The sequence below is a fragment of the Triplophysa rosa genome, linkage group LG14 (assembly GCF_024868665.1).
Source record: "Triplophysa rosa linkage group LG14, Trosa_1v2, whole genome shotgun sequence".
Classification (NCBI taxonomy): Eukaryota; Metazoa; Chordata; class Actinopteri; order Cypriniformes; family Nemacheilidae; genus Triplophysa; species Triplophysa rosa.
Genome location: NC_079903.1, coordinates 19,011,108 through 19,023,745, shown reverse-complemented (window position 1 = coordinate 19,023,745; position 12,638 = coordinate 19,011,108). Strand labels below are relative to the sequence as shown.

Below are 12,638 nucleotides of genomic sequence, written 5' to 3'. Positions count from 1 at the left end.
TCAGGCCCCTGAATCTGTGCCGCAAAAAAGCGCCGGTGGACCGCCAGGTCATTGTTTGCTGGCCAGTAAGCCATCCGGGAATTTCTCGCCTACTCTTTTATAAACACTGACGATTCGGACATACTACTCCGTTCAAGTACTGTTTTCTCCTACTACATAGTAGGTAAGTAGGCGTATTCGGTCGCAACATTAGTATACGCATGTCCAAATCTCGGGTACACCACCCGGGTATTTCACGCCTACTCTTTATGAATAGAGGGTATGGACTTGTCGTCATTTTACCAAGTAAGCAACACCAGAGTGGGTGGCAAAAACACTCCGCAAAATGACTGCTTACAATGTCAGGAAATGCAATCCCGCGCAACATTTCAGTGTCCAGGAACACCAGATTCCTTTGTTATCATAGGGAAGTCGTAAGGATGACCGTCGAGTCCAGCTACTTGTAATTTCAGCAAATAATTGCGTGTTTTAGTTCCGGTTTCTTTGTTTCTACAATTCTCCTCAGCCATTTTGCTGGGTGTTTTGCCACCCAGGGGAGCGTGTCCCAGGCAGGGACGGATTATGACTTCAAAGGGCCCCGGGGCCAGTTACCTCCAAGGGCCCCCCTCCCACAATTTTCCGTTCTTTCCCTTAGCTGCTCATTCACAGTTATAGAAAGTGAAAGTTACGATGATAATGAATATTAAAAATATTAGAACTTTAAATATTAAAGTTCTCGCTCTGCATCAAATGTAAACGATACGCTAAAAATAATCTATACATGGTTTAGAGAAGTCTAATATTATCTACACAGCAAAAAATCAACAATGGACCAAATTAAGGCATATGAAACACACGTCTTTAATTAACTGTCAAATATACAAGTATTTAATGCACCACTTGTAACCACTTGTATTAAACACGTTATATTGTTGAAGTTACGTTCCATGATAACACTCTGAGGTAAATATATATTCTCAATTATGTATTAGAAAACAAAGATGTAACTTTTAATTGTGCCATTCTTCTCCTGCTCGATCTATCGGCTGCCTTCGATACGGTAAATCACCTGATCTTACTAGACACCCTTTCATCGCTAGGGATCACCGGCACTCCGCTCTGTTGGTTCAAATCCTACCACTCAGCAGCAGTCCAGTCCTTTTTGTCTTTAGCCCAGGCGAGACGCTTCTGATGCTTCCTGCTGCTGACCAACTTTATGGAGATGCAGATTTCATTTTCCAACAGGACTTGGCACCTGCACACAGTGCCAAAGCTACCAGTACCTGGTTTAAGGACCATGGTATCCCTGTTCTTAATTGGCCAGCAAACTCGCCTGACCTTAACCCCATAGAAAATCTAGGGGGTATTGTGAAGAGGAAGATGCGATATGCCAGACCCAACAATGCAGAAGAGCTGAAGGCCACTATCAGAGCAACCTGGACTCTCATAACACCTGAGCAGTGCCACAGACTGATCTACTCCATGCCACGCCACATTGCTGCAGTAATTCAGGCAAAAGGAGCCCCAACTAAGTATTGAGTGCTGTACATGCTCATACTTTTCATGTTCATACTTTTCAGTTGGCCAAGACTTCTAAAAATCCTTTCTTTGTATTGGTCTAAAGTAATATTCTAATTTTCTGAGATACTGAATTTGGGATTTTCATGAGTTGTCAGTTATAATCATCAAATTAAAAGAAATTTTAAAAGAAAATTTCGCTTTAGATAAAAGCGTCTGCTAAATGCCTAAATGTAAATGTCTACATCCCCTTTGTGTGAGGAGGTAGAGCTTATACAGTATTTGCTGGCATTATGTAGGAACTAAAACATTTTTTTTGATGGGATGCTTCCGGCATTTTGTTGTAATGACTTGTACTTCCTCACTTTGTCATGTGTGGTCCCAGTCTAAGAGGGGCTACAGTCCGTGTACTACAACTTGAGGGTCAGTAATTCATGATAGAATTTTCACTCTACGGTGGAGTATCCCTTTAATGCTGGATGCCAACCATCGTAAAACAAAAGAAGAGCAGTACCAATCAACTTCTAGGACTGCTTACGAATTAGTAGGATTGCGTGAACTAAAGCTGACCTTTATGAAACCTTTTTAAACGTGACTGATTAGTTTGGTTCAAGTCAGGTTTTGGACTTTAATCGTCAGGTCTTGTGCTTTTGTTTTCTATAAATCTAAATATTTATTACAACTTAATCACCACTATTCATTTTATGAAATTAAGCACTCAACTCAACTTTATTTATATAGCGCTTTTTTTTTACAATGCTCATTGTTACAAAGCAGCTGTACATGAAACATACTGACTATAAGCAAAATATTAAAGTTATACAAGTAAAAAAAAACATGAACACACGCAGAATACAGACACCCACATGCCTAAAACACAGACACACAACTCCACACGAACACAAAATACACACGCACTGACACACACAGCTTGGTTATCACAGAGAAGCACATATTTAAGATAAGAGAGAAACACAGGTCAAATATTATATGTAATAATGAATAAATTAAGCTGAATGTTACATTTAAAGTGATATTAATAAATACAAGCAGATGTCAGCAAAATAGCACAGATGGGAGTGAAAACACTGGCGCAAAATCTCATTCCCATAATGACCAACACAATCTACTAAGAGCAGCGCAAACTAGTGCAAGGTTTAAGACATGCTTTTTTGGGGCATTAAATAAAGCTGCAAATACCAGTACAATGACCTAATGCTGGGTTCACACCAAACGCGAATTAAGCGATTTGCGTGAGTAAATTACATACAAAGTCAATGCAAAGATGCGTATAGACGCGAACTCGCGGCAGGGGATTCAGTGAAGGTTGAAAATATTTGTCAGATCGCGTCACTCACGTGAAAATAACGAACTTTTCCCAAGAGTAATAAAGAGCGTGGAACGCAATTGTTCGCGTTTGGTGTGAACCCAGCATCAGTAAATTACGTTGCGTGATTCATTTAAATACTCTCCTCCCATAGTTTCCATTAGTCGCAAACATTGTTGTCATGCATCTCCCCACTGACCGGTTTTCAGAAAAATCAATTAGAAACTATATCCTGGCTGCACATAAATGAAACATTAATATGCCTTTTTAATATAATATATGAGATTTTTAGATATTATTCAATCAAATTGTGTGTTTGTTTCATTCGAGTCACTGTAAGTGTCTTGCCTAAAACAAAAGTAAACGGATTCCTTGGAAAAGGTCTCCGTCTCAGCTTGCTCTTCACGTCAGGTACTGGTCACATCACTGTTGGGATTTATTCTGTAGCATAAACGCATCTGAGAAATACTGTAAAGCTGAGTGAAATGTCAAGTTAATGATGGAAAAAGAATGTTACGATATTTTTATAAAGATTTATTTATTATGTACAAAAACAGACCATGTTTTATAGCTTGACAACATTTGGTACTACATTTGTATATACTTCCATAAGTGATGACTATTCTTGAGAAAAGTTTTATCTGTTTAATTTCTGTGTTTATGAAGTGCTCAGAGCTTTGGTCTGCTTATACGTTTGCACAGCCAGCTCGATGAATCCAGCTCGATGTGACTCATACTCGGCATAAATCTAGAAATTATGGACAAAGAGAAAGAACACATCAGAAACTGACAGACGTGCATGCATATTGCAATTTTCACTCATTCTGACTTGAGGCCACTTTAAATGATCTGAACATCTCCTACAGCACTTTCCGTCATTTATATTAACGACTGGCACCAGCGACTGCAGTACACATACAGAAACATTAAGAGATAATCAATAATTGAAGAACATATACCATTGATTTTAAATGACGTAGATGGCAGCTTTTAGGAAAATATACAGTATACTTGAAATGAAGTGCAATGGGGAGCCGCAGAGATGACGTATTTTTGTATGCAAAACCCGGAAGCAAGTTAGCATTTTAGGACTTCCGATTCCATCGCTCCAAATCTCTAAACAGATCTGGTTTTAATCTATGATATAAAACACACCAGTTATAATTTTGTGAATTTTTAAAGCCATATTGAGTCTTAAAAATGGTGGTTGCTAACAAGTTGCTAAAAGCGGTCGGAGCCAGGTGGTTGAGTGGTTCGTGCTCCGACATGTGGCGCCGGTGCGTCCTGGGCGACCCGAGTTCGAATCCCGGCTCGTGGTCCTTTCCCGACCCTACCCTCTCTCTCTCATCCACTTTGCTTCCTGTCCTCTCTGAAAAGAGTCTCTCTCTGTCAAATAAAGGCAAAAAACGCCAAAAATAAATCTTAAAAAAAAAAAAAAGTTGCTAAAAGCAACTACTACCTTTGGCGGGGACGTTAGACGTCATATAAAGCTCACAAATAATGCAACATGGGCACAAATGTCTTAAAACGTAGATGCGGATTAATTCACGGAGTAATTACTCACCAGGGAACACATTTTTAAGAAAGTTTGAAAGAGTTGTCAGGCTTGTGGTGGTGACGTTGATATCCAGCGACCGTAGTGTAGTCTGTTTATAGCATCGTGTTAGCTTTTTACTTCTGCTGATTGGATTTCGGCTTCAAAAGTATCAAATGTTGTGTTGATTTGTAAAGATTATCTTGATAGACAAAACGTGTAAACATCATAGACCTTTGTTAATCACAGAGCTTATTTTTTGCGATCTTCCAAAAGTCTATGGGGAAAATGCATAGGCCTTCAGTCGAGGGAACCAGCGCGGCGCTTACTTCTGGGTTAGCCTACAAAAATACGTCATCTCTGAGCCACTCCATTGGGATGCAGGAATATAGCAAAAAGGACATAGCCATCTTAAGCCAAATATAAATTGTCCAATGAAAATACAATTAAAACAGACTGGGCATGATTAAAAAACATTGAATCAACATGCAGTCACACTAGACTTTCCTAGTTCCATGGGCACACTAAAGAACATAAATGCATTAAAGGGACAGTTCACCCTAAAATTCTGTCATCATTTACTCACCCTGTTCTTTTTTATCTGCAGAACACAAAAGGATATTTTGAAGAATGTTGGTAAGCGAATAACGGTGGTACCCATTCACTTGCATTGGTTTTGCGTCCATACAAAATTAACCATGGTTAAAAAAAAAACCCATGGTTTTACCACAGTTAAAACAACAACAAAAAAACATGGTTAAACCATGGTTACTGTAGTAAGTTTTGCCAATAGTAATCAATACACCAAAAAACATGGTTACTACATTTTTACCATGGTTAAATTTCGTAAGGGTAGAAGTGAATGGGTACCGCCGTTGTTCAGTTGCCAACATTATTCAAAATATCTTCTTTTGTGTTCTGCGGAAGAAAGTAAGTCATACAGGTTTGAAATGACAAGAGAATGATGACAGAATTTTCATTTTTGGGTGAACTAGCCCTTAAATATCGCTCAAAAGGTTTTAAATAATGATAAATGAAATTGTCCCATCATCATTTTTATGGTCATTTTCAAACCATCACAGTACCACATAAATTGTTAACCTAATTATTCCATGAACTTCATGTCAACTGTCGAAAAGTTTACCCTCATACGTGAACTTTAACTTCCTGTTTCACAGGGTTAAAGGGTCAGTGTGAGGCATGACAGAAGTGAGCCGAGTATGCGCGAAGCAAGAAGCGTGACTAAACTGCGGCCCCATGCTAAGTCTAACGTGTTCTCAAACTTCCTTTTACACACATTTAATCTGGTCACTCGCATCTCTGCCAGATTACTGATGGCAGCCTACAACTCAAGAATTCACTTCACCCCATTCTCTCTGAACGACGACCTCGCGCGGGTCAGAGGTCCAAACACAGGCTAATGGGAAGTGATGTATCCCTTGCCTGACCTCTTCTTCCCTGTCTCTAGGGCTGTCAAAAGCACGTCTGAGTGAAGTTCTCTGTGAAGCCATGTGTTTTTCTGTGAGGATTTCTAAACTGAGATTAAATGCGTGATGAGAGCTGCTCACAGTGCACACCTAGAGCTACCGGAGTGTTTGTCAAGGAACGGACACCCCTGTTTGCCTTCCAGGAGAGGTTACAGCCTGGGGTTTGTGTGCGTGTTTATTCTGTGCGTGTGCCCGCCGTGAAGGTTTTAGGCAAGATAAAATAGTTGCCCGTACAACTATTTAAAATAACATTATGCAAGAGAACACTTTGTTAAATTTAGGGTCATTCCGTGTCAACACAACCAGGGGCCGCGGTTGCATAAACTGCTTAGACTAGACTTAGATGTTAGTCATCTAAATTTTTTCTTCAAGACTGGTCATAACTTCTTTAAATCAGTTACATAAAAAGGTAGATTGGGCTAATTGAAAAATGAAAAGTAACACTGATTAGTCCTAAATATGTGAGAATAGCTGTTAAGAAGCAAGTCTTAACTTAACAACTAAGTTTATGCAACTGAGCCCAGAATTTTATTTATTTTATTATTCTATTTTTACATTAGCAAGACCAACATCAATAGTGACAAAAGCAAATATATTAAAAGCCACCGATGAATAGTAATTAAGTAATCAATTCATTTGTAGAGGGAGGTAAAAATGACCATTTTCAGCTGAAATTTGGAGCCATATTAGAGGGGGTAAAAATGACATGAGAAAATGCCAGCATATTTTTATTTTTTATGCCAATAGTGACAGTTCAAAAATGAAGAAAGGGCAATTTTTGTGTTCTTTTAATAAAATTTGCATGCCTGTAAATTATGAAATGTTAGCAATACCTTAATGTCATTTTAGATTCTTGTACTTGAATCTTCACGACCAAGTACATTTTCACCACCTCTGCAAACTTTCATGAGTTTTCGAGCATGTTTAGGCTCTCAAAAACGGAGCAATTCCTCACATTATCGTTGCCCGGGCAATAATTAACAACATCCCTTCATCCAGATTTCCCTACTACTCAAAGAAATATAGAATCTTATAAAAAGACTTTTCAAAGCAAGTTAATGTGCCTCAACACAAAGAAATTAAGTAGCAGGTTTTTGTAAAATGACACACATTTAGTTTTTGATGAATGAAAATGAGTGCATTTTAACAGTTTTCTCATGAAGCCACATTTAGATCCCCTTATCTCTAGACCTGAACCTTATAGGGCTTTAGAAATGTAGTTCTCAAAAGACAAGTTGGTCAAGTACAAGAATTTAAAAGGACATTAAAAGGCACGGTTCTGAAGTTACAGCCATGCAAATGTTGTAAAAAGAACACAAAAAAATGCCCTTTCTTCATTTTTGAACTGTCACTATTGGCATAAAATGCATCAAGGATTGCTAAAATTAACATATTTCACTAACATATATACCAATCTGTGTAAAAATAAAATTATGATGCTGCCATATTTCTCATGTCATTTTTATCCCCTCTAATTTGGCTCCAAATTTCAGGTGAAAGTAGTCATATTAACACCCCTCTACAAATTGATTACTTAATAACTATTCATTAATATTTTAGCTTTCATCACTACTGATGTTGGTCTTGCTTCTGTAAAAATAGAAAAAATTGAGCCGGGGAAATATTCAGAATTTGGTTGATTTGACACAGAATGACCCTTTAAGATTGATCCATTTTTTATTCCGACCGTAGGTTTATGTGTTGAACAAACAGGCACACACAAAACCTTAGCTTGACTCTGGTATTTTTAAACACATAAAGGAGGTTAATAGCATTTAATTAGTTCAAACCATTGACAGTCCAAATTGCAATATACAACCAAGAAATAGATTCAGGCCAGTTAGCTCCTGAAAAGATAACCAGTTGAAAGGCAAGCAAGCAGCAACTTGTTTTGGGGAACTGCATGTAACTAGTGAACGTGGAAGCTATCTTTGGTTACAAAAGATTTCATGCGTGACGTGTATGGGTTTACCTTGAGAAGGTCCAGGTCAGTAGCCTGTTGTGTTTGGGCGTGACGTGCAGATTCGCTCTGAGGATGAACCAAATTAAACAAACACACCAACCCCACTGCATCTTGCATTCTGTAACAATAACATCACATGTAAACAGCTAGACCTCTGCATGTTGGAACATTCACAATTTAACATGAAATCCAACAAATTTTTATCGCTACCAGTTTCACATCTTAATGTTCTGGGGGTAATTACAATGAAACTTGACTTTCTGTCTTGGAACTCAAAAGACAATTTAAGGAATGTAGACCTCGCTCTTTATTTAGCCTCTGAGCTCCTTTAGAGTTCTATTGAAAAAGTCATACAGGTTTGCAATAGGAATAGAATTTATTGGTCAATAATACCGATTTTAACAAACGTCCATTGGCCTACTCGTGGATCTCTAGTTAAGAAACACAAATTTGTAAAAACGATTTTTATTATCATTATCAGAAAGAGGCAACATGATTTTCTGCAGTAACCGAAAGCTGTGTGTTTGTGGCATGCTCATGTTGTATTATTTAATGTTGTATTAAATACAATACAAATGTATTTCGCCTCAATGTATTCTCCAAACACACTCACAGGTCTCTCTGCAGCATGTCCACAAGAAGGCCATCGATTCGCTGGCCGTTGACCAGATGCCAGGTCAAACCTCCGAAGAGCCGGGTGGATCTTAAGATATCGTATTTCCCATGCTTTTCAATGTCCTCATAAGTCAACGTGTGCACCTAATCGCAGAAGACATGAAACAACACCATCACAAGTCACTGAAAATACCATTTCTTGACAAATTCTTGGCAGAGAGATTTGTGGAAAATGTAACACCACGTTCATCCATGCGCCACCATATTTTATTTGAGTTTTTTTATTATGCTAAATGAATGCTTAAAATATCCATAAATTTCTCACACCTATCCATCTACTTACATAGAATAAAATGGATAGAGTAGTTCACCAAAAACAAAATCCACGAATATGTTATTAACTAAGAAGAAAATTGATGTTAAAACCAAGAAATCAAAAAAAATTACAAACCCCCCAAATAAAATGTTTGTTTATTTTTTATGAGAATCTTACAAGGTGTATTACTTCCACTTGGTTAACCCCAGAAAGCAGAATGCCGGCTTATATGTTTCACACTGCTTATAATTTACCAGGGGTTAAAGGGATATTTCACCCACAAAACACAATTTCCCCATGTTTTACTCAACCTCAAGGCATCCTATTTGTATATGACTTTCTTCTTTCAGAATAATGCAGTCGGAGTTGTAAAACCACGTATCCTTTTACTTCCAAGCTTTCGAATGGGAGTGAATTGTGGACGAGATTTTGAGGCTCTAAAAAGTGCATGCATCGAACGAAAAACTCTGTGGGTTTAAAGATCAGGTAACACGCAGTTTCTGCAAATCTCATATTAATCTTGAGTACCTATACAGTAGTATTACATAAGTCGTATCTTTGAAAATTATTTAGTTTGATCAAATTTATAAACGAGAGATACAGCTGTACAACTATTTCCGGCAAAAGACGAGCGCCTGGAGGCCTGCAGGGGGGCGGAACTACAGCACATTTGGTCACCAGAACTTTCGACACGCCTGCGTCATTTTCCGGAACAACAACCCTCTAGTTCACGCGCAACCGAGGGATAACGGACGAAAACATTGGGAAATTGTGTTTTTTGGGTGAAACATAAACCTGGATATTCATAATCTGATGTTTCACACTGTGCATCACAAAACTCTTATCTGCAGTGTCAACAGTCATGTTGGGATAAATACTGCAGTGTTAAACTGACCGAATAAAAATAGTCAGTTGCTTTAAATAACTGACTACCTCACGGTTCCGCATCCGAGTATAAATGTCGCCTCGCAAATCCTTATTTGCTGCTTTGAGCCTCCTAGGACGTTTTTACTCAAATTCAGTTGATTTCTGTCACCATTTGACATTAGTATCTACTAAACAATTGTTTACTGAGCGCACAGAGTTTCTGACTGTGCACAGCTCGTGAGGTAAGTGCACAGCTCTGATCAGCTACATCCCTCACATCCTTCAAGAAACAACTAAAAACTCATCTTTTTCAGCAACACCTGACAGGAACATGCTAACTTCTGCTTATATATATATAAAAAAACGAATCCCTTTTCTCTCTCCCAGCAGGTATTGTCTTGCCTTGTGTAACCTGGTAACTCGTTATGGCACTTCTATTGCTACCTCTACGACTTAACGCTTCATTGCTTCCTCGCCTCTTGTAAGTCGCTTTGGATAAAAGCATCTGCTAAATCCCTTAATGTAAATGCAAGTGCTGTTTGGTTATTCATTGGCTATCTGTCGCTAAGTGTCTGGTCGTATCATTCTACCCCCACCCTTTGTTTCACACTGCACACATTTGGCATCACAAAAGCGGTGCTAACCTGCTTCTAATGACAAGTTTGAAAGGGTGCTCCACATGGGGTTCAGAATGAGGATAACCTGGGCTTAAGCGTAGTGTGAAAGGCCCTTATGTCAGTGACAAACTCACCCGTATAAATTCTGCAGAGTCTGGCTCAAACTGGACAATGCAATAGTTTAGGACGTCCTCGTGTCGATCCTGTTCAAAGAGCATCTGAGCGAAAAGACACTTGTCACGCTCTGCACGTTCGCAAACTGCCAAAACCTGATGTTTTCAGACTTACCTTGAGATTCTCTTCTTTAAAGATGGGTAGAGGCGAAAGTTTGCGACCCTCTTTGGGGAAATAAACTTGTATGATCCTGTCTCGTTCTTCCCACGATGCTTTTCTCAGTGTTCCTCCGGGCTCTCTCACGACAATGAAGCGCTCCTTTAAATTGATGCGAGAGAAAAAGTGAGAGTGACAATGAGAACAAGACATAACCTCTGGAAACACATGACAAGGTCTCAAATCGCAGTCCAAATTTGCTGGTTTTCAGGAAGCTGAAAGAACGCTGTACTTTTAAAATGATCACGTACTGTGTTGTCAAAGTTGACAAGGACTTTTTAATACTTTTTATTGGTTAGATCAGTGGTTCTCAAACTTTTTTGTTGTAAGGCCCCCTTTGTGTAGAGTGCATTGCTTTGCGGCCCCCCAAATAAAGACTTAGAATCTTAAACTTAAAATTTTAATTAAACCAAGAAAATATTCAGTTAAACAATGCTAAAATATCAATTCTTTTGGTTGGTGGCGTTGTTTTTCTGATGTTTGATTGCACAAAATTTATGATAAATATCTATAATATTCCTAAAATGCCACAAAATCTGTGGCCCCCCCTGGAACCATCTTGGGGCCCCCGAGGAGGCCACGGCCCCCAGTTTGAGAACCACTGGGTTAGATCATTAAAAACACATGTCAAATGATTCAGAAACAGTCGCCTGTCTTTCTTACTCGATGTGGGATGTTAAAGTTGATGTCGGTGAAAACATATTTGGCAGTATCCATGCCCTCCAGTATCTGATCTTCAGAAATCACATCGCTTATGGGCTTTCGCTCAGGCAGGACCGGAGGCATCTTGAGCAACAGTTTCGCCTCCCCTTGTGCTTTTTGCACTGCCTATACAACCACAATAACGAAACACCCATCAAACACAAGCATTGTCAAGGCCAAGATCGCATGCTATATAAATATACAACACCAGTATAAATCTCAGAATAAAACCCCAACACATCCATCCCATTATGAATGTTTCCAGTTCAGAATCCTGTCCCACATTCGATTAAATATACCTCACCTCCTCTAATTCAGCATCTGTCATAAGTTTGTATTTAGGCGGCTTTAGCTGCTGTTTCAAGGGCCGGAAGACTTTCTGCAGATCCAAACCTGTGATTTTGGTCAGAATATCTTGAACCTCTGGATCTGTAAATTGAGTTCTAGGGACATTTGTTGAACCTGGACAAAAAAATAAAACGTATCAATAAAGCTGTCAAGACATTCGCAATGTCAGTACTGACACAATAAGATGGCAAAGTGATTGTGTTAGATGCTAAATAGCATAATACTTTGGTATATTTAATGCACAAACACTCATATTCGACTGCATGTCATGGTGAATGTCAGTCAATCGATGAATCAACAATTAAAGGTTTATTCTCTTCTCTTCTTAAACTCTTCACACCACAGCATTGATTATACTGTAACAGGTAGTTTCCCTCAAATGTTGCATTTATAATTTTATATAAAAATTTCATTCAATAATGTGAATAACAAGCATTTAAGGCTTTTACGGCAATGAGATTGTTAAAGTTTTGAAATGAATGCTTTTAAACATGTCAGATCTTGTTTTAATGCTTACAAAGGAAACCAAGATTTCGTCGTGAGAATCACCCGTTAACAGTCAAGCTTTCTGGTCTAATTTCTTTCATTTGTTTCATTATAATAATCACGAAGGTCAACTCAACAGTGTTACAATGCAACAGCAGATTGCGCAGTGTTAGTATGTCTGTGTACTCACTGCTGTCTGGTGCTGACACACACAGCAATCTTCTTGTAACCCGCAGAAGCATGTGCGCATTTTGATCCACGACTTTAACACAACAGTAAGACCTCCATAAACACCGCGTTACACCGAAAGCTGCCATGTTGAAATGACGTCACCACCCGTAGTTGAACTTTCACCTGAACCGCAAATCATAACTAGATGCCGCATTAGAATCTGTTTCTATGGGCCGCTATAAGTTGGTCGTCCGCCATATTGGAACGGTGCGAGCCGGTCCGTTAACACTCAAAATCAAGCTGACTGTGTATGATTATGAAAACATATTTATTGTTGTGTGAACTCAAACATTATATCTGCTACACTAACACATGACA

At 38.7% G+C, this 12,638-nt stretch overlaps 1 protein-coding gene across 1 annotated transcript; it reads right to left on the bottom strand.

The window, feature by feature from the left end:
• Positions 1 to 3,327: 3,327 nt before the first annotated feature.
• On the bottom strand, positions 3,328 to 12,436 carry mrps22 (mitochondrial ribosomal protein S22). The gene is made up of 8 exons (XM_057351823.1): positions 12,280 to 12,436; positions 11,560 to 11,717; positions 11,217 to 11,381; positions 10,512 to 10,655; positions 10,358 to 10,441; positions 8,422 to 8,567; positions 7,818 to 7,926; positions 3,328 to 3,572 (listed from the first exon to the last, which is right to left on the bottom strand). Exons 1-8 carry the CDS (start codon positions 12,404 to 12,406, stop codon positions 3,483 to 3,485), a joined length of 1,023 nt encoding a protein of 340 aa, XP_057207806.1. The 5' UTR covers positions 12,407 to 12,436; the 3' UTR covers positions 3,328 to 3,482.
• Positions 12,437 to 12,638: the final 202 nt, after the last annotated feature.

Excerpts from the sequence above, each read along its gene's own strand:
- mrps22 (XM_057351823.1), bottom strand. The coding sequence starts at position 12,406 with ATGGCAGCTTTCGGTGTAACGCGGTGTTTATGGAGGTCTTACTGTTGT. Across the intron at positions 10,656-11,216 it reads ACTTTAACATCCCACATCGA|GAGCGCTTCATTGTCGTGAG; the intron begins GTAAGAAAGACA and ends ATCAATTTAAAG. Across the intron at positions 7,927-8,421 it reads GACATGCTGCAGAGAGACCT|AATGCAAGATGCAGTGGGGT; the intron begins GTGAGTGTGTTT and ends TTATTGTTACAG.